Below are 18,648 nucleotides of genomic sequence, written 5' to 3' on the forward strand. Positions count from 1 at the left end.
CCCCCTGAGACCAGACCACAGCGGCCGGCGTGGCCAGCGAGCGACTGCGCGTGCGCTGCTGAGCGGGCGGGGCGGACCGCAGCGCTCGCCGATTAGTCGGCGCTCTGGACCCTTCTGCCAGGCAACTTTGGTACAGTCCAGAAAGCAGGTCCTCTGACATAGGAAGGAGTAGGCGTGTGTGAATATTCCCCGCCGTGTACCGGGCACTGGGGCTTGACCATCTCTCACTTTTGGGTAACAAAAACAAACGCTCCAATTCTAACATTCTGACAAAGAACGCTAGCTTTCTTCACCCCTTTCAGCGGCGGGAAGAGGAGAAATGTCAGACAACAGATTGAGGGTTAACTGCCAAATGCAGTGTCCGCCCTTTACTAATTTCCTTCCTATTCTCACACCAACCCGAGAACAATGAAGGTAGGCAGGCTTCATTGCTCTCACTACTCAAGAGGAGACTGAGACTCATACCAGAATCTACTGACTTAACAGGTAGGGACTGGTAGAAGTGAGATAAAGATTTAAGACGGACTCTAAAGTCTGTTCATTTCCCATCTTATCCCACTGCCCCTGCCATGGTCGACGATACTTCATGAATTTTAGGTTAATGGCTCTGCTTGGATTGTGTGAAGGGGAAAGGATGCCAGGGCATGCGATCTTGCCATGCATTCAGAATAAGCCAGAATAACCTTGGAACCTATGTTAAAGCTGTGGAGCATCTGCCATTGCTAGAAACAGACTTGTAAAGATGCTTGATGGCTCATTTGGTTGATACCTATTTTTTTCATCTATTCCGCTAATCATTACAAACTAAGAAATGTGTAGAGTTAGTCTGGACACCCTAAAATTACCCTATTTATAAAAGCTTTTATTCTGGAAAATTTCAAACATATACAAAAGCATAGAAAATACTTCAATGGACCCCAAGTATACATGACCAAGCTTCACTAATTCTTATTTTACCTCATAAAAATCGCCTATTTTAGAGAAGGTAGGAGAACGTGGTGAAGACTGAGAGTTCTGGAGATGTCTGGGTTGAAAGCCCAATTCTACCAATGAATAGCTGTGTGAGCTTGGACACGTTATTTCATTGCATTAAAGCTTCCTTGCCAATGGGGAGGTAGTTGTACCTTCATTAATTGAATTAATATATATGAAGCACTAAAGTGCTCAGCATACAATAGCATTCAATAATGAAGCTATTATTGTCATTTCAATCTCAGAGCCTTGCATGCTTAGTCTTTTTAGGCACCACTTCTCCTCAATACAGTTTACATGTCAGGTGTCTGCACTTAGCAAACCTGTTCTGGAGTAATTTGAGCTGGGGGGAAAGATTGACTTTCTGGCCAGGCTTTTTTTTTTTAGAGACAAAGAGATCAGTTAAAGAAGGAGGGAGAGAAGGAATTTGGAATTGAAAGGTTAAGTGGCAGAGTTCTTGTTTCTTTATGTGGTCTTAATTTACAGTCTAATTGAGCTTTTTCTTTGCAGCTGAAAATACAGTTTTTGAGTTGTAGGGATACACATGATGTACACCATGTACATGAGGAATGTTGGATATATCTGCCAGAAAAAGCTGGAGAATTTTAAAATTACTGCGATGCCATTAAGAATTTACAGATTCAGGTGTGTAACAAATCTATTACAACTTTATATTTAACAATAAAATCAAATCTGACTCTTCCTAATGTAGGGAAGAGGCAAGAGAACCAAAATGTTAAATCAAGCTATATTCAGAGACTGCAATATGCTGATCAATCCTGCAGCCAGACCACGAGGAAACCTGCAGAAAAAAGGAAGATTTCTGCTTAATGGGATTGCTAACAACCCATTTCCCCACACCCTGAAGGGAAAACAGGAAAAGCGGAGTATTTAAGTGGTGCCCTACACAAAATGAAATCGTTCATTCTCTGTGGGGAACCTATGGATCATAGGCTGAGAATTGCCAGCAAGACTTTCATGCTACATACTCCCATCTTTCCTCACTGTAAGTCCATATCAAAGGAAAATGAGTAAACAAAGTCTTTTAACTGTAAAACAGGAACTAAAGATTGACATATAAACTGGATTCCCTGACACTCAGGGCTTTTTCTTTTGTCTAGGTTTTTTTTTTGTCTTTGCTTTCTCTTTTCTTTGCTTTTCTTCTTCTCTAATAAACTTTTCTTTTGACTCTAACTTTGGCATGTGTTTGAATTCTTTCTTATGCTCCATCAAGAACCTTCTCAGTGCAGGGCTTGAGTTTCCCCCCACTGCCCACTCAGGGGTCTTTGCCCTGTCCTGCATCATTCCCATCCCTTTACTAAGGGGAAATTAAATCTTACTCATTGACTTCCTTACCTACAGAATTGTGGGAATACCCTAGACTCTTAGGTGGAAAGGAACATTTGGGGAAAGGCCTTGTGTCTTCAATTTATACCAGGATATGTTGTCCAAAGCTATATGGTTCTGGCAGCTCTAGGTTTCCTGAGACATCTTCAGCAGGGGTTTGTCAAAATCCTGAGTGTCTTTAGGTGTATCTGAGGTCCTGTTTCTTCCACAGAATACTGAAGAAAGCCCACAGAACCCACGGACCTCCATTCTCTTCTTAGTCTTGGAGAAATCTCTTTTTTGTGCTTTCAGCTTTGCTCTGCTATTCTCAAAAGCATGTGTCTCTCTTTCTCCCTCTGGTTGACCTAGTAATCTCTTAAGTAAGTTCAGGATTTTATTCCTTTGACATTTTGTTATTAATGTAGCAGGCCATTCTTGTAGAATCCTTTTCTCCTTCCAAGAGGGCCTTTGTGTTTCCATGAGTCAGGGGATTTTTTTTTTTTTTTAAATGACTACGGCACCTAGTATTCCAATGTTGTCTCCCATGCAAGTACTAAGCAGGCCTGATCCTGCTTAGCTTCCGAGATCAGACGATATCTCGGGGTGGCATGACCCTAGATGAGTCAGGGAATTTGTATTGCAGGTCAGGGTGGCATGACCCTAGATGAGTCAGGGGATTTGTATTGCAGGTCAGGGTGGCATGACCCTAGATGAGTCAGGGGATTTGTATTGCAGGTTCAAACATGACCCATACTCTGTAGAGCCAAACTCAGCTCCGGCCATTTTCTTCCATCATAGAAGCCTTCTCTAATTATCCTACCTTAAGTAAGCCAGCCTCCTATTAATCTCTCATATTACCCTTTATATTTCTGTTATGGCATGTAATACATTGTTAAAGTATCTTGTTCATTTGTTTCTTTTGTATTCTTCTCAACTCAGAATGCCTTATTACTTACTCTACTGCTACCTCCTGAGGCAGATTAAGAATACTCACACTAACTTACAAAGTTTTAACTATAATAATTGTTGAACAGGTAATACATTCACATTAAAAGTTACACAACCATATGCAGTGAATGGTCTTCCATGACATGTTTCCCAGAAACCCAATACCCCACCTAGGAAGTAACTAGTTTCAGTTTCTTCACACCTGAATTTCTAATCTATGTTCTCATCAATTTAGAATTTCTAAGCCCTGGGGATGTGCTGGTGAACAGGCACTGCTCTACAGATCCCTCTGAAAACAAAATCGGCCAGCAATTTTATTTATTTATTTATTGGCGGCAGGGAAGCAGCAGCTGTTGTGGCTTTGAACATGGTTGTCAATGTCACTCTTGGTGACTTCTGCCCAAAACAGCGCTTGGCCAGCGATTTTAATAGTTCTCCTAAAATTTTGGGTCGAGGAGTTAACTACCTTCTTCCCCGCTTTTCAATAACTCTTAAGGACACCTGTAGGGAAGAGCCCACCGCCTTGCGTCTCTATTTCCGGTTCACAGGTAACTCAGACTTTGTAGTTTGACAGTTACCATGGCTTCGGCGATGTGCGTCTTACGTCATTCCGCGGCGCTCACTGATGACGCAGTTAGTTCAGGCGCCCTCTGAGGGCGGGGAGCAAGGTGTACCGGGGAAACTGAGTGTGGCAGGGTCATGAAGAAGAGGCGGCGGCGGGAGGCAGGAGGCGGCGGCGGAGGCGTGAAACTGCGGTAGCTGCCTGCTGGACTGGCTAGTGGCTTTGTGGGAAGGGCGTAGTTACTAATCCCCTCTCCGGGCAGCGGCCGGGGCTCGGGGCTGAGAGCGGCCTTGGGGCCGCCTCCCCGGGCCCCGTGGCTCCGCCATGTTCCGCAGGGCACGCCTTAGCGTGAAGCCGAATGTCAGGCCTGGGGCAGGTGCCAGGACCTCCACTGCCCCCAATCCCCAACGTGGACAAGAGGCTCCCAGGCCGCCGGAGCCTGCAGTGGCTTCTGCCTCGAAGCCAGCGGAGCCTCCAGATGTGCCCTCGGTGGATTTCAAGGGAGCGGAGCCCCAAGAAGAGGCTCCCAGGAGGAGGTAAATGCTTGAAGATGGGAGCATTTTTATCTGCTCCACCTTTCCGGGTCTGTGTATTGGAAGCTGAGCAGATGAACTTTATCGTATGAGTAACTCCGTCGCTTGCACTAAGTCTTACAGTCGAGGCCGGATAAACTCACTGCAAACTGTAGTTTGTCCCTTTGACCACAGGGTATGGCAAATATGGAATTTGTTATGATATGTAGATTGTTGGGGAGGGGACCATATCTTAAGTGGTCGTGGGAAGAATCCAGATGTAACAGTCTTGAAGAATATCCATAGGTGGTGCTATTCATTAGAAAATTTAGGTTACTGTAGTTTTTTTTTAAATTTTGAAAACATTTATTTTTAAAAGAAGACTAGTGTTACTTTGGTCCTGCTGATTTATGTCAGTGGGAAAGAAGGTCTGGGTACTTGCTTTGATTTGAGAGTGTGTTCCTTTAACAAAGTGACCATGTTTTCTGATTTGTCATGTATCGCATTTGGATTCAAGATTGTTATACAGAATTTAACAATTTGGTAGATTTTGCCCAGGCAGAATTTACTCATCTGTAAAATGTGGATAATATTACCTACTTTGGAGAATTATTGTGGAGATTAGAGATAACTGATATAAACCATATTACACAGGGCATGGCAGAATAGTTGCTTACAAAAAGTTATTTGTTTAAAATAAAGGCGATGGAGCAAAGTAATTAAGGACACGTCAGGCTAATGCCTGTTTCTGCACTATGTATGTGAGGAAAACAATAAAAGCCAACCCTATTGAATGACAGTGAGATAGTATAAATTCTGTTTATGCTGTGACTTGAAGGTAAAATTTTATTCCTTTGTTTTTGACTCTACTTCCTAGGCTGGCCTGAACTGGTGCTGGGTGTAGTGTGTTATTTTGCTAGCTTAACGATGCTAAGTAATTTCCAAGTTTCTTTCATGAATTTGTTTCAAAATTCCTCCCCAAAATGGAGTTACAAATACCAATCACTGTTAAAGTTTGCAGAGATCCTTTTAACTATATGTAATGCATGATGATTGATAATTTAATAAATTACTAAGAGTCTATAGTCTTGACATTTAAGCTGGAGGATATTTAATTCTTAGAGTTGACATTTAGGGAGTATACTTTATCGTTTTTTTTCTTTTCTGTGTGTCTTTCTTAGTTGCAAAAATCTATAGAGTCTGTGTTCTATCCTTGTGCATTCAACATAATTAGGCAAAATGCAGATGGTGCATATGTCACATGATAAGGCCTGAGATGAGAATTCAAACTGGAGACTTTTTGGAAAAAGTATACTATAGATTTAGGCATTTTTCCTTTATATTAAAATAACTGCAACATAAGAAAAAAGTAGACTGCTTTTAATTCTTCACTTATACCCTCTTTCTTTTTGACTTAACTTGCTTTCGGGCCATTCTTGTAATATTTATATCCAATCTGAACTATATCTAATATGTAATTTAGAGTGACTGAGCACTTTTTCTGACTGAGGAGTTTAATAGCTGTATGAGTAGAGGTGTGCCTGACAAAAGATAAATGATTTCTGCCTCAAATAGAATTTGGTTTGATTAATGTAGCTAAATGTATATATTCAAATATTGCAATACAAATATTTCAGAGATTTAAAGTTTTATATGTTTAGTTTGACTGCTCTCAGGTCGATAATTAAAGTAAAATGCCGATGATTTAGATCAGTTTTGGAGGACATGAGTATAGATTATAAACTTAATATAAAAAAACTCAGTTATGTAGTGATTAAAATTTGGCTAATTAAGCTTTGTTCCTGTAAGTTAGGGTTTTTTTGTATTTTTTTTTGTTGTTTTTTGAGGGACCTGGCATGACATAAAATGATGTGCTCTAATGTGCTTAAGGACTTGAAGTTTGAAAAGATGAACAGTCTTCATTACAGATCTATTAAAAAAGATTTACTACATCAAAATATTTATTGCAACCTCTGTCATAATGAACATATATCTCTAGTCATTGATATTTTTAGTAATGAGATCTTACTGTTTTGGATTTTTAACTGGTAGTTTTTAAAACTAAAATATTTAAAGGAATATCTGTGATGCTTTATTTTTTCTTTTTGAATTTCCACAGTGATGAAAAGACTGATGGTGAGAATGATGTTGGAGAATCCAATAAACCTTCCTCTACTGTTTCACAGAGAAGAAAGCGAATATCAAGTACTTCTACAGTGGTTAAGCCTAGCGTCAGTGTTCCTTCAGAACCTCATCCCTTATCTACAGTTAATCAAGAAGATTCACAGCCAAACCCCATTCCAACAAAAGAGAAACAGCCATGCTCAGACAGATACCGAATATATAAAGCCCAGAAACTGAGAGAAATGTTAAAAGAAGAATTAAGAAAAGAGAAGGTAAGAGAAAAATCAGAATTTTGACTGTTTCCTGCTAGATTTCTGTTTTATGTGAGTCAGGCATCATTTAGAGACAAAATAAGCGTAAGCATCTGTAGCATTTTTTTTTTTTTAAAGCCTATAGCACTTGGTATTCCTAGGTGTTCTCTAATCCAACTACTGACCAAGCCCAACCCTGCTTAGCTTCCAAGATCAGATGAGATCGTGCACGTTCAGAGTGGCATGGCTGTAGACTATGTAGCATTTTTATGGGGGAGTAAAACCAAATAACGTCCCTTGTGTTAATAGAGTATCCCCTTTTAACAGAATAATTTAGAAGCACTGTGGACTTAAGCTATTATTTCCGTGATATTAACTTTTATATATTTTATTCATTATCTGTCATTGTTTTTGGTGAAGGTCACAAATAGAAGTTTCACACACAGTGAGCATGATTTTATACACTGGGTTTTTGTCCAGTCCCAATCACTTTAGTTTTTAAAATTCCTTAACGTGCTGCAACTTTTTAATGTTCAATTTATAAGATTTTCCCTAAGAGCAGGCATAATTGTGGTAGGAGTAATATTCAGGAACTTGCAACGAATGCAAAAGTGGGCTGTATATTTGAATATAGCACATCTGAAATTCTATATTTATAAAATAAAAGTGGATCTTTGTGTGTGTGTTTGTGTGTGTATATATATGTATCTAGAAGCAATGGAAAAACAAGTATGCCATAAATGAAAGCCAGAGGCCACCAGATCGTTCAAAGATGACTATGAGAGACTTCATATATTACCTGCCAGATAGCAATCCAATGATGTAAGTAAACTTTATTTCTGTTTCATTTTTCTTTGAGTATGTAGTGATTTAAATGTCATTTTTAGAGTACAGTTTCATATTTTCCAAAAACATGTTGATAAAATTTATAGCATACCTGATGTCTTTTTAAATAGGATTTTACAACATAAATTAGTGGTATTTCAAGTAACTGTTTTCTTGGGATGAAAAATGATGCCCTTTACCTCTGAGATTAAAAATAAGTTTCCTTTTTTATATTATAAAGATGTAGTAAAAATAACCAAACTTTTTTCTAATCATGACTGTAATTTTTATTTCTTGTATAGTATAACCTGATCTAAAGGGGTGATCTAATTTTTATGCTCTTTTAATTAAATGCAGTGGCACTTGATTAACAAATCCTCCAAGAACAAAGCTTCTTTAATCAAAGTTAGCCTGGAGAAGCAGAGGGTTTATGATAAATCTCATATTTGTGGTGTTGAAGGTTTAGCCAGTGGATGTAGGAGTAGTGGCATATTTTCAGTACAGCCTTTTTCAGGTTCACTAGGGCGTTGGCCTAGTCGAAGAAAGGCCAGAAACCGAGGTTTTGATTTGTTTGACAAGCCACTAGGTTGCTTCATGATTCAGACTGGGAGCCTCCCTTCATTGAGGAATTAGAGGGTAATAGAGTTCCCTGCTTAGGGCCTAACAAATTATTTATACTTGATGATAAAAGTTTTTGACTGAAAAATTGACTGTTGAGACAAACCATCATTAATAGTAGTGTTATGGTATATCATTAAAAAAATGCAAATTAAAATAATTTCCTTCTTGCCTATACATAGAATTGACAAAATATAAATTAACTATTTATTAAAAAGTTTTCTGTTATTCGCGGTTAATAGTTCTTCACTGGAGCAAGAAAAGAAAACTGAAAAATCATTGACACCAATCCAGATGAGAGAGTAAGCATTTTATCTCACTCTTTTTTGAATATATTCTGGTGTGGGTACATTTTTTTAAAAAGCGAAATCAAGTGATACTTCCTTTTGTAGTTAAATTTCATGTGATAGGAAATTTTAAATAGAATCTCTAACAAGAATAAAAGTTGCTGTCTGATTAAATTGGTAAGCAAACCCTACACTCTTTGTGTATTACATATATAAATGACCAATGTTATGATTTTAAATGAAAGCTTTTATAATTAAAAGGGGTTTTGTTTTGCTTTAGAATAGTAATATATTCACATAGCACAGAATTCAAAAGGAACAAAAGTATACTGAGAAAAAGTCTTCCAACTCTGTTTTTCTGCCATCTTGTTCCTCTCCCTGCAGGCAACAAATGTTACTAATTTTTTAGTGTATCATTCTAGGTCTAGCCTATGTTTATTTAAACAAACATGTATATAGTACCCTTCCTTTCTCTTCCTTTTCCTTCTCTCCCCTCCTCTGCCCTCCTTTCTCTTTTTCTTCCCCCTTTTATCCCTTTTCCTTTCCCCTTCTTGTCCCTTTCTTAGCATTCTATGTAGGGTGTCCTGTAGTATGTGTAGTTTTGATGTCACTAGAGAGTTTTTTCTTGCAAGCTCCCTGTTGCCTTCCACATTGCACTGTCATGATGGTATCCAAAGAAATCCCTCCAAGAGATCTCTTAGGAAGTTATTGTAGCCTTGTAATTCAAGGTGGGGGATTATGGCAAATTAGCAGAAATATTGGGATTTTCTGGTTGTTACTTCAAGGTTTATTAAGTAATGATTACTGTTTTACTTGAAGTTTACATTGTTTTAAAACAGAATCTCAAGCTTTACAAATCAGTTACGTTTTTTATAGATTTATAAGTTATATTTGTTTCAATAAAACCTTAAGGAGACAGTGTAATTAAATGGAAAGTATGTGGGACTTGGAGTCGTTATTTGGAAAACTGTTTGGCTCTTGCTGTCCACTTACTGTTGTGTAATCTACAGCAAAAGTTACTTATCTTCAAGCCTCAAATGAGTATGAAAATACTCAATCCTCAAGGGTTGTTCTAAAGAGTTAATAAAATGATCTGGAAACTAGTACTATACAAATGTGAGAGTTATTTTTTGTTAACTGTATAATACCTGGATGGTTTACTCTGATAGTCAATTGAGATAGAAAAGATGAGCATTTATTTCTCTTTATTTTCAAAGAAAATAAAGGCTTCTTATTAAATGCTCCCAGATAAAATTTGAGAAAATCTTATAACTATGTCTTTAACAACACATAGTATTTTCAATTAGGTTATAGGGAAAATTAGAAATAGATAAAATGTTGGATTTCCAATAATTTACTTTAGAAGTTCATAGTAGTCAGAAGCATTTCTCATGGGTATATGAATTAACTATGTTTACATATGGTAGGCAAGAAGGTAAGAGTACTCCTGATACTGAAGATAATGAAGAACTAGAAGAAGACCTGGATGATGGCCCATTGCTGGTTCCCCGAGTAAAAGTGGCAGAAGATGGTTCTATAATTTTGGATGAAGAAAGGTAAAAAAAGAGAGAGATGTGGTGTCATAAGAACTAAAGTGCTTTGTCTAATGAGAAAGATTGAGTTTCTGTATCTATTATTGTCACTTAGACAACAATGTTTATATTTGCATAATGGATATTGTAAATAGATGTGTTAGATTCGTTTCTAATTTTTAGCAATTTTTATAGCTTCATATTTTGTATGAGAAGATGATACTCCTGACCTATAATCCATTAACTTACCACCATTGTTTTACTAACTTTACTGGTAATTGGAATGAGTTGTTGCGCTAATCTCATGCTGTCCTCCACTGAAGATAGATTTCAAAAATTGACTCAGTCTTGAAGTCAGTATTCAAGTTTTCATGCTATTAACTAATACCATATTCTAATGTATGATGATAACTAAAGATACAGTGAAATACAGGTTTAGCATTTTCTGAGTTTTGTTATGGTGAGGTTTAATTCTCTTCCTGGTTCATTTTCTCATGATATTAGATTTCTCAAATATGGCATTGTCTTTCCAAAGTATATGTATATTTTTAAAAGAAGATAGTTCGGTAAAGAAATAAAAAAGAGGGATGGGAAGTTCCGACAGTTTAATTAATAAAAAAATCGTAGCATATAAGTTCTGTGATAATTAAACATAAATGTAATACTGTCAGTAATTGTTTTTCCATGTTTTCCATTATTTTGTGATGATTTTACTGGATTAAGTAGTTAAAAGCATGTTTAACTGCTTTGTGTGCAGGAATGTAAAACATAAATATGTTTCTTAGTATCTCTTGTTGGGTTTAGCATGGTAAGATAATATGCATTAAAGGAGACATGCAGAAGTCAGTAAAACAAATGTTTTAGGTGGTCCAAAGATATTTTCTTAATTTTATATTGCTTTTAACGATGAAAAAAAAGTTGGCATTTATTTTACTGCTTGGCAATCACATTTTAAGTAACAGTGAGCGGTTTCTTAGAAACTATGCATACCTCAAATGTATATTATACTTTTGATGACTCTGCCATGATGAGTTTCAAAATATCACTATTCAGATATCATTTACTATTTGTTTCCTTCCTGTTTTTAGTGTGGATCTATTTAAAAATGTGTTTCTTTCAGTTTAACTGTAGAAGTTTTAAGGACAAAAGGTCCCTGTGTTGTTGAGGAAAATGACCCCATATTTGAGCGTGGTTCTACAACTACATATTCAAGCTTTAGGAAAAACTATTACTCTAAACCATGGTCAAATAAAGGTAACTGATTTTCATTTTAAATTGTGTAGGTCATTTATTTGAAGTTGAAGTGAAATATTTTCTGAATTAAACCAGGTCTCTTCTAAGTAAATAAAGTGCAAACTACTATGTTATTTTTTCTTTAGCTAATTTTATTGGTACTTTCCCCCCTCCCCCCACCATGGAACTATATCTCTGACTTTATCTTAAAAATCTTTTTTAGAAATTAGCATTATGGTCATTTTGGCTGGGAATATTTTTATCAAATGCCTGTACAAAAAATACTGCTTTAATGAAAAATTAACAATATTTATAATGTTTGTAATGCTTATAATAATATTCTACCTCAGATAGTATTGCACAATAAAGTTTCTAAAAGTAAAGATTATGCTGTTAAAATATATAATACTTGTTGCATACTGTTGCTTATTTTTTATTATTGAAATAATACAGTTTTGGGAAAAAAATTCAAACACAACAATAATATATAGCAAGAAGATTCTTTACTTCTCTGACTTCCCCAGTCTTAGTCTCTCGAAATTACTTCTGATAAGTTTTTTATATATTTTTCTAGCTAATTTCTTTCACATACTACTAAGTACATCTTAGTTGCTTATGTAGTGCTAATATCGTACTGGCTATGACTGATTTAGAGACCAGATATGCAGGATGTCTTTTTTTTTTCTTTCTTTTTTTTAATTCTAGCTGCTTTAGTATGAGCATGCATATTTCTTACACCATGTTTCTGTATAAAAGTTTGAAGATGTTTTTAGATCCATGAGGTTGTTTGCAATAAAATTGAAGTATATAGACATATTTTTATGACTAAACATTTACTGGACTTTAACACAAAACTATTAAGTACCATCAAATTTATTTTTAGCTCAGTATATATGTTTAGATAAGATTATTTCACCTTTGCAGTATTGAGAAGATTAATTTTCAGTCTTTCAAAATCTTTTATTTTTACAGAAACAGATATGTTTTTTTTAGCCATCAGCATGGTAGGAACTGACTTTTCTATGATTGGACAGCTTTTTCCTCACAGAGCAAGGATAGAAATTAAGGTAAAGTAAACCCATTACATTTGTTGATTGGAAAGAGGCTAAAAATTACTAACATTTTTTTAACCTTTGGTTTAAATCTCAGTCCACCTTTTTTCACTATTATGTTTTTGGTAAACCTATTTCTTGTTATAGCTCAAAAGTAATGTAATATTTCTTAATTCTAATGTGAATACAATTTCCTTAACAGTAGTATTATATTTTTTATTTATATTTTGCCCACTTCTAAAATGTATTTGAGAGAGTATCAATAAAGCCTCTGAAACTAAGATATAAGGAGAGTTAGATAATGAAGAAGGAAAATAAATGTACTGTACATTTGGGTTAAGGGCAGCTTTATGATCACAAAATATATTTCTGAATTTCCTAGGAAGTCATGAAGAGAAGCATGCTAAGTTACATAGTTCTCATTTTCTGATCTAACATTGCTTTCCTAGGCTACCTTAACTGTTGGACAACCAATGACACTATTAACAAAAGCAGTGATGTCAATTAGTGCTTCAGTATGCCTAAAAGGATGAACTTTCTCTGTTTTACAGTTCCTTTTGTTGAGAACCTTCATTACAAGTTTCCTGTGTTGAAGTGCATTTGAGTGCTCACTATGTTGCCATAACACATTTCAAATTGATAGTGAGATCTTTATCCAACCATGGACTTTTTCCTTCATTAAAGGAACCATTAGGAAATACTGACTTTTATTTTTTTCCCTTGGACTAGGCATGGATTGGTCTTACCTGGGGAGCATTGTGCCGTGTAATGGTCATTATATTTCTACAAAAAATGAGAAGTTGTTTATATTTTTTAATGTGTTTTCTAATGTTGATCTTTGATATAAGCAGAACAAAATGTTAAAGTTCTGTGAAGGCTAGAAATTGTCTAGAGGAGCTTATTTAAGTAGTTAATGATAAATTTGTCACTAGACTATTTCTCTCAAAAATAGTTTAGACTATTCCCTTAAAAGTTTAGTGTGGTTTCAGTGGGTCATTGGGCAAAGTGTAGAAAAGTGAAAAGGGATAGTGAATTACATTGCTTTTTGAATGTTGAACCAATCTTGGATTTCTGGGATAAATCCCATTTAGTCATACCGTATTATTTTATTTATATGTTGCTGAATTCTGTTATATTTTCTTGAGTATTTTTTGCATCTTTGTTATGAGGGATATTGGTTTGTAATTTTTTTTTTTTTAAAATAACACTTTTATTCTCATAGCTTTGGGGGCTGAAAGTTCAAGATCAGGGTGCCACCATGGTCAGGTTCTGGTGAGGACTGTCTTCTGGTCGCAGACTTCTCATTGTATTCTACCATGGAAGAAAGAGAGCAAGAGCTTTCTGGGGTCCCTTTTATAAGGGCACTCATTCTATTCATGAGATCTTCACCCTCGTGACCTAATTACTTCCCAGATGCCCCATCTCCTCATACCATCACAGTGGGGAGTAGGATTTCTTTTATCTTTTTTCCTTAAAACAATTTTTTTTTTTTAGTTGTGATTCCAGTTCATTTTATCCTCTCCCTCCTCCTGCCTTTGGCAGCCACCAATCTTCTTTGTATCTACAAGCTTGGTTTTTGTTTTGTTTTGTTTTTAGATTCCAATATAAGAGAGATCATATGGTATTTGTCTTTCTTTGTCTGACTTATTTCACTAAGCATAATACCCTCAGGGTCCATTCATGTCACAAATAGCAAGATTTCATTCCTTTTTATGGTTGAATAATAATTCCACTGTTCATGTGTGTATGTGTATGTGTACACACACACGTGTGTGTACACATACACACAATTTATCCATTTATCTATCAGTGGACATTTAGATTGTTTCCGTGTCTTGGCTTTTGTGACATGGGGGTACAGATTATCTTTTTTAGTTACTGTTTTCATTTCCTTCAGCTGAATACCCAGAAGTGGAATTGTTGGACCATATGATAATTCTATTTTTAATTTTTTGAGGACCTTCCATACTGTTTCCCATAGAGGCTGCACCAGTTTACATTTTCACCAGCAGTACACAAGGGCTTCCTTTTTTCCACTTCCTTGTCAACATTTATTTCTTGTCTTTTTGATATTAGGTATTCTAACAGGTATGAAGTGATATCTTATTGTGGTTTAGATTTACATTTGGTTATGCTTTTTTTATCCAGTCTGACACTCTGCCTTTTAATTTAATTTTATTATATATTGCATTTCTGTGAGAGAAGAGAAAACGTTCATTGTATTCTTTTATTGACCCTTGATAAAATTAAAACAAAATATGTTTTACATTTCTATGTAATAATTTAGTTCACTTATATTTAATGTAGTTCACTTATATTTAACGTAGTAGTTGATATGGCTGTGTTTAAGCCCACTATCTCACTATTTTCCATTTATTTCATCTGTTTTTTTATTCCTCTTTTTCTGATGCCTTTTGGTACTCCAACTATTTTTTTAGTATTAGTTTTATTTTTGCTTGTACCATTTTACTCGTATACTTCACAAATAATAAACTCTTTACAAGTATAATTCCATTTACCCTCCATCTTTGTACTATTACATATTTTACTTCTAAATACCTTGTAAACCCCACATTACAATGAACTTAACTTTAGCTTAAAGAGTCTTTTGTTTTTAGAGGAAATTGGGTAGAAAAAATAAACTAGTCTTTACTATTTAGCTACATGTTTACCATTTTTGGTGGTTTTTTCATTTTAAATCTGTCTCAAAGGTAGATCTGTTGTTGAAAAATTCTCGGTTTTCCATATCTCAAAGTCTGTATTTCAGTCTCATTTTTGATGGATATTTTTGCTGGACATACAAGTCTGGTTTGGACAGTTTTTCCTTTCAGTGTTTTAAAAATATTCCATTGACCAGTGTTTCTGATGAAAAGTCACTCATCATTTATACCATTCTTCCCATGTATGTGATGGATTGTTTTTCTGTGGCTGTTTTGAGATTTTATTCTTTAACTTTGGTTTTAAGCAGTGTAATTATGATTTGCTTAGTGATGGTTTCTTTTAATATTTTTTCTGCTTTATTCTCTCCTGGGACTCTGCTTACTTGTATTTTTCTGCATGACATTGTACTACAGGTTACTAAAGTTCTGCTCATTTTTTTTCAATCTTTTTTCTCTTTCAGTCTGTTTTTTCTCTATTACCATATTATAAGTTCACTGACCCTGTCTTCTGCTGTCTTCAGTTTGCTGTTAAGCTCATTCAGTGAATGTTTAATTTCAGTATTATATTTTTTATTTCTGTAATTTCTACTTGGTTATTTTTCTTAGTTTCCATTTCTCTGCTGAGATTTACCTATCTGGTCATTTTTTATTTTTCTTTAAATCCTCAAACATGTTTTTAACAGGTACTTTGACTTTCTTGTCTACTTATTTTAAATATCAGGGTCATGTTGGGATCTGTTTCAACTGACTTTTTTTATTTCCTTGACTGTGCATCACATTTTTCTATCTTTTCGTGTGTGTGTGTGTGTGTGTGTGTTGTGTGCTGGCCATTGTAGATGATGTGTGTACAGTGTCTGGATTATGTTTTTTTTTTTTTCTTTAAAGAGTGTTGACTTTTGTTTATAGAAGGCAGTGAATGCACTGCTAACTCTCCTCATTCCTCTCAAGGCTTGGTTTTAAGGCAGCTCTAGACTGATCCTTAACTCTACATTTCTCATCTGAGCAACAGAAAATAAATGGAGTTGCTGTTTTCTAGTTTCTCCAAGGATGGTCATGTACTAATATGACCTTCCTTGGAGAAGGTAATTTATTACATAAAGTGGGTGCCTTAGGGCCTTAGGGCTTAAGTCTCATGCTAGAACCTTGATTGAGAAAGTCCATTCTTGAGTGTGGTCTTTATTTCTAAGTGATGGCTTTACTGATGTCTCGTAAATGTCTGGGTTTTAACAAAGTCTTTTCTTCATGTAGGCTAGAAATCTGTCATCCTACTGTGTTATGTGACTTCTAGTATCTTCCTTCTGCTTTTGTTCCTATAGTAACTGTTCTCTACTAGGCCTCATACTCTGGGCATATGCAACTAGATATTTTATAGACCAAGACATGGGGTGCTTCCACCAGGCTTGTGAGGCTCCCTTTTAAATAACTGTCTTCTCTTTAGTACCCTGCCCCTGAGGATTCTCTATTCCTAAGCTCAGTAGGATCTCTGTGTTCTCTTTGGCCTTTGTCTCCCTTTCATTGGTTAGGAAATTTAGCTCTGGCAGAGAGCCAGGGTGAATGTTAGTATATCTTGTATGTTTCCCTTCTGTCCAAGATTATGGATTTATAGTCCTTCTTGTTCTGCCTGTTGTCCAGTGCTTGGAAATAGTTGATGCATTTATTTTGTTCGTTGTTAATTTACAGTGTGGTTGGATTGTGTGGGACAAACCCGTAACCAGTTACATTGTCAGGGTGAGAGGTCGAGAATATAGGATTTATTTTGTGATCATGAAATTTGACCTACAGTTTGACCTAATGTACTACTAATAAACATTCTTCAACAGACTTTTAAATTGTTCTGAATTCTATTCCCGGTTAGATAAAATATGATGTGGCAATATTTTACAACTGGATGATTCATAAAGCCTATTGGCATTTCTCTCAGGATGTTTAATTTAGTGATTAATTTAGCCTGTCACTTTTTATAGATGTAACTTTTGTTAACTTTTGAGATGTTTAAAGAATAATACGATTTTTTAAGGGAGAAAGATGGTCATCCTTGAAAACTTTTGTATTACTTGGTGATAAGTTTTATGAAGAAAAATAAAGAATGAAAAAGAGTAATCTGTAGTTTAAAAGATGTTAAAGTTATATGAAATTTTTAAAAAATGGGCAAGGGTAAACTACAAAGCCTAAGGATGTACCCTTGAATGATAAACAGTAAGGAAATATAAGAAAATAATTGCTTTAAAATTCAAGGTTAGGTTCTTGTGGAGGAAAGAAGGGGGCCATAAAGTAACTACTTAGTTCCTTTCTTTTATGTGCTTTTTCCTATTCAATAAAAAGTTTAATTTTTATGTTCTTAATAAAAGGTTTAGACCACTGATCTGTAGAAGGGAGAGATTAACTGATTTTTCTCTCTCCTGGAGGTATACATATACAGTGTCTGGATTATGTTTATAGGTATACATATACCTCCAGGAGAGAGAAAAATCAGTAGACAAACTTATGCCCTCAGACATCCTAATAATGTAAGGATGGATTGAGTCTTAAAACCCTTGTATCTCCATTGTAATGGAGTTAATCTGGAGTGGAACTGGGAATGGGATATGAAGAAGTATGCCTTAATATAAAGAAGATTCCAAAGATAAACTTGGCCTGCTTCAAAATTTTGCTTAATTGTTCCATTTCAGTCTCATCTCCATGCCATTAAAACATTGGAATAATAATGTAAGAGATTGAACTTGGTATGAATATGTAAGTTGTTAGAGAGTTAATACTGGTCAGCTTAATTAACTATAGGTTTGTTCTGCTTCCATGCTAGTGGACTTTATTTTTTCTATCCTTTAAATCCAGCTTCTATTGCTGATTCATGTTATTGATCACAAAGAGGATCAGGAAGCTCTGTATAAATCTTTCATCCCTATTTTTAAAAAGCTAAAAATGAAAGTAACTTACCTATTGGCAAAGACATTTATTTGGGAATGATGTTACTATAAGAGGTTCATTTTAATGCTTATTTTTTTAAAAAACATAATCCTCACTTGTTTAATGGCAGAAAATTACTATAAGTTTTTCTGTTTTGTTAACAGAATAAGTTTAAACGGGAAGAGAAAACAAATGGATGGAGAATAGACAAAGCATTCCGTAAGTATTAAGAGCTTTTTTACAACGGATCATTTGGAGATCCTAAAAAGCGACTAATCTTTTGTCTTTGGTTTCATCGTGTTTTAGATTTGTTTTGTCTTTATATTATCTTAGAAAGAATAAGATTGGAAACTTTTTTTAGCCTTGTGGGTCTGGCAGCTGATACAGGTTTATAGTCAGGGATTAGCTAAAACATCAAGAAGCAAGTGAGCAGAGTTCTGAGTTCAAGAAGTTACAGATGGATGAACATACCATTTCTAAGTGCTCATTATTCTGAGGGAGCTGTATTCAAGAAGGAGTTAATTGTTGCTGGAAGATACACTATAGATCAGCGGTCCCCACCCTTTCTGGCACCAGGGACTGGTGCTCCTATGAGAATCTAATGCCTGATGATCTGAGGTGGAGCTAAGGGCAGTGATGCTAGAGCTGGGGAGTGGCTGCAAATATTGATGAAGCTTCACTTGCTCACCTGCCACTCACCTCTTGCTGTGCAGCCCGGTTCCTAACAGGTCGTGGACTGCTACCAGTCCACAGCCTGGGAGTTGAGGACTTCTGCTATAGATGATTACTTCCAGTGGTCATTCAGTTATTTAATCAATGTTATTAAGCACCTGCAACGTGTT

At 35.6% G+C, this 18,648-nt stretch overlaps 1 protein-coding gene and 1 pseudogene across 5 annotated transcripts in view; one reads left to right on the plus strand and one right to left on the minus strand.

Moving 5' to 3' along the window:
• The first annotated feature begins 3,890 nt into the window (after positions 1-3,890).
• BDP1 (B double prime 1, subunit of RNA polymerase III transcription initiation factor IIIB) overlaps positions 3,891-18,648 on the plus strand; it is a 75,650-nt gene continuing 60,892 nt past the window's right edge. For 2 of the 5 annotated variants that reach the window (XM_025047687.1, XM_025047686.1), the window contains exons 1-8: positions 3,891-4,344; positions 6,440-6,716; positions 7,408-7,517; positions 8,381-8,440; positions 9,853-9,981; positions 11,078-11,211; positions 12,163-12,257; positions 17,971-18,025. In XM_025047687.1, coding sequence (XP_024903455.1) covers positions 4,133-4,344; positions 6,440-6,716; positions 7,408-7,517; positions 8,381-8,440; positions 9,853-9,981; positions 11,078-11,211; positions 12,163-12,257; positions 17,971-18,025 — 1,072 coding nt within the window. In that variant the 5' untranslated portion in view covers positions 3,891-4,132. The remainder of the gene's footprint in view (positions 4,345-6,439; positions 6,717-7,407; positions 7,518-8,380; positions 8,441-9,852; positions 9,982-11,077; positions 11,212-12,162; positions 12,258-17,970; positions 18,026-18,648) is intronic. The other 3 variants (XM_025047685.1, XM_006913122.3, XM_025047688.1) reach the window with 2 other exon arrangements.
• On the minus strand, positions 6,832-6,950 carry LOC112480903 (annotated as a pseudogene).

Source organism: Pteropus alecto, unplaced genomic scaffold (genome assembly GCF_000325575.1).
Source record: "Pteropus alecto unplaced genomic scaffold, ASM32557v1 scaffold20, whole genome shotgun sequence".
NCBI classification, from domain to species: Eukaryota; Metazoa; Chordata; class Mammalia; order Chiroptera; family Pteropodidae; genus Pteropus; species Pteropus alecto.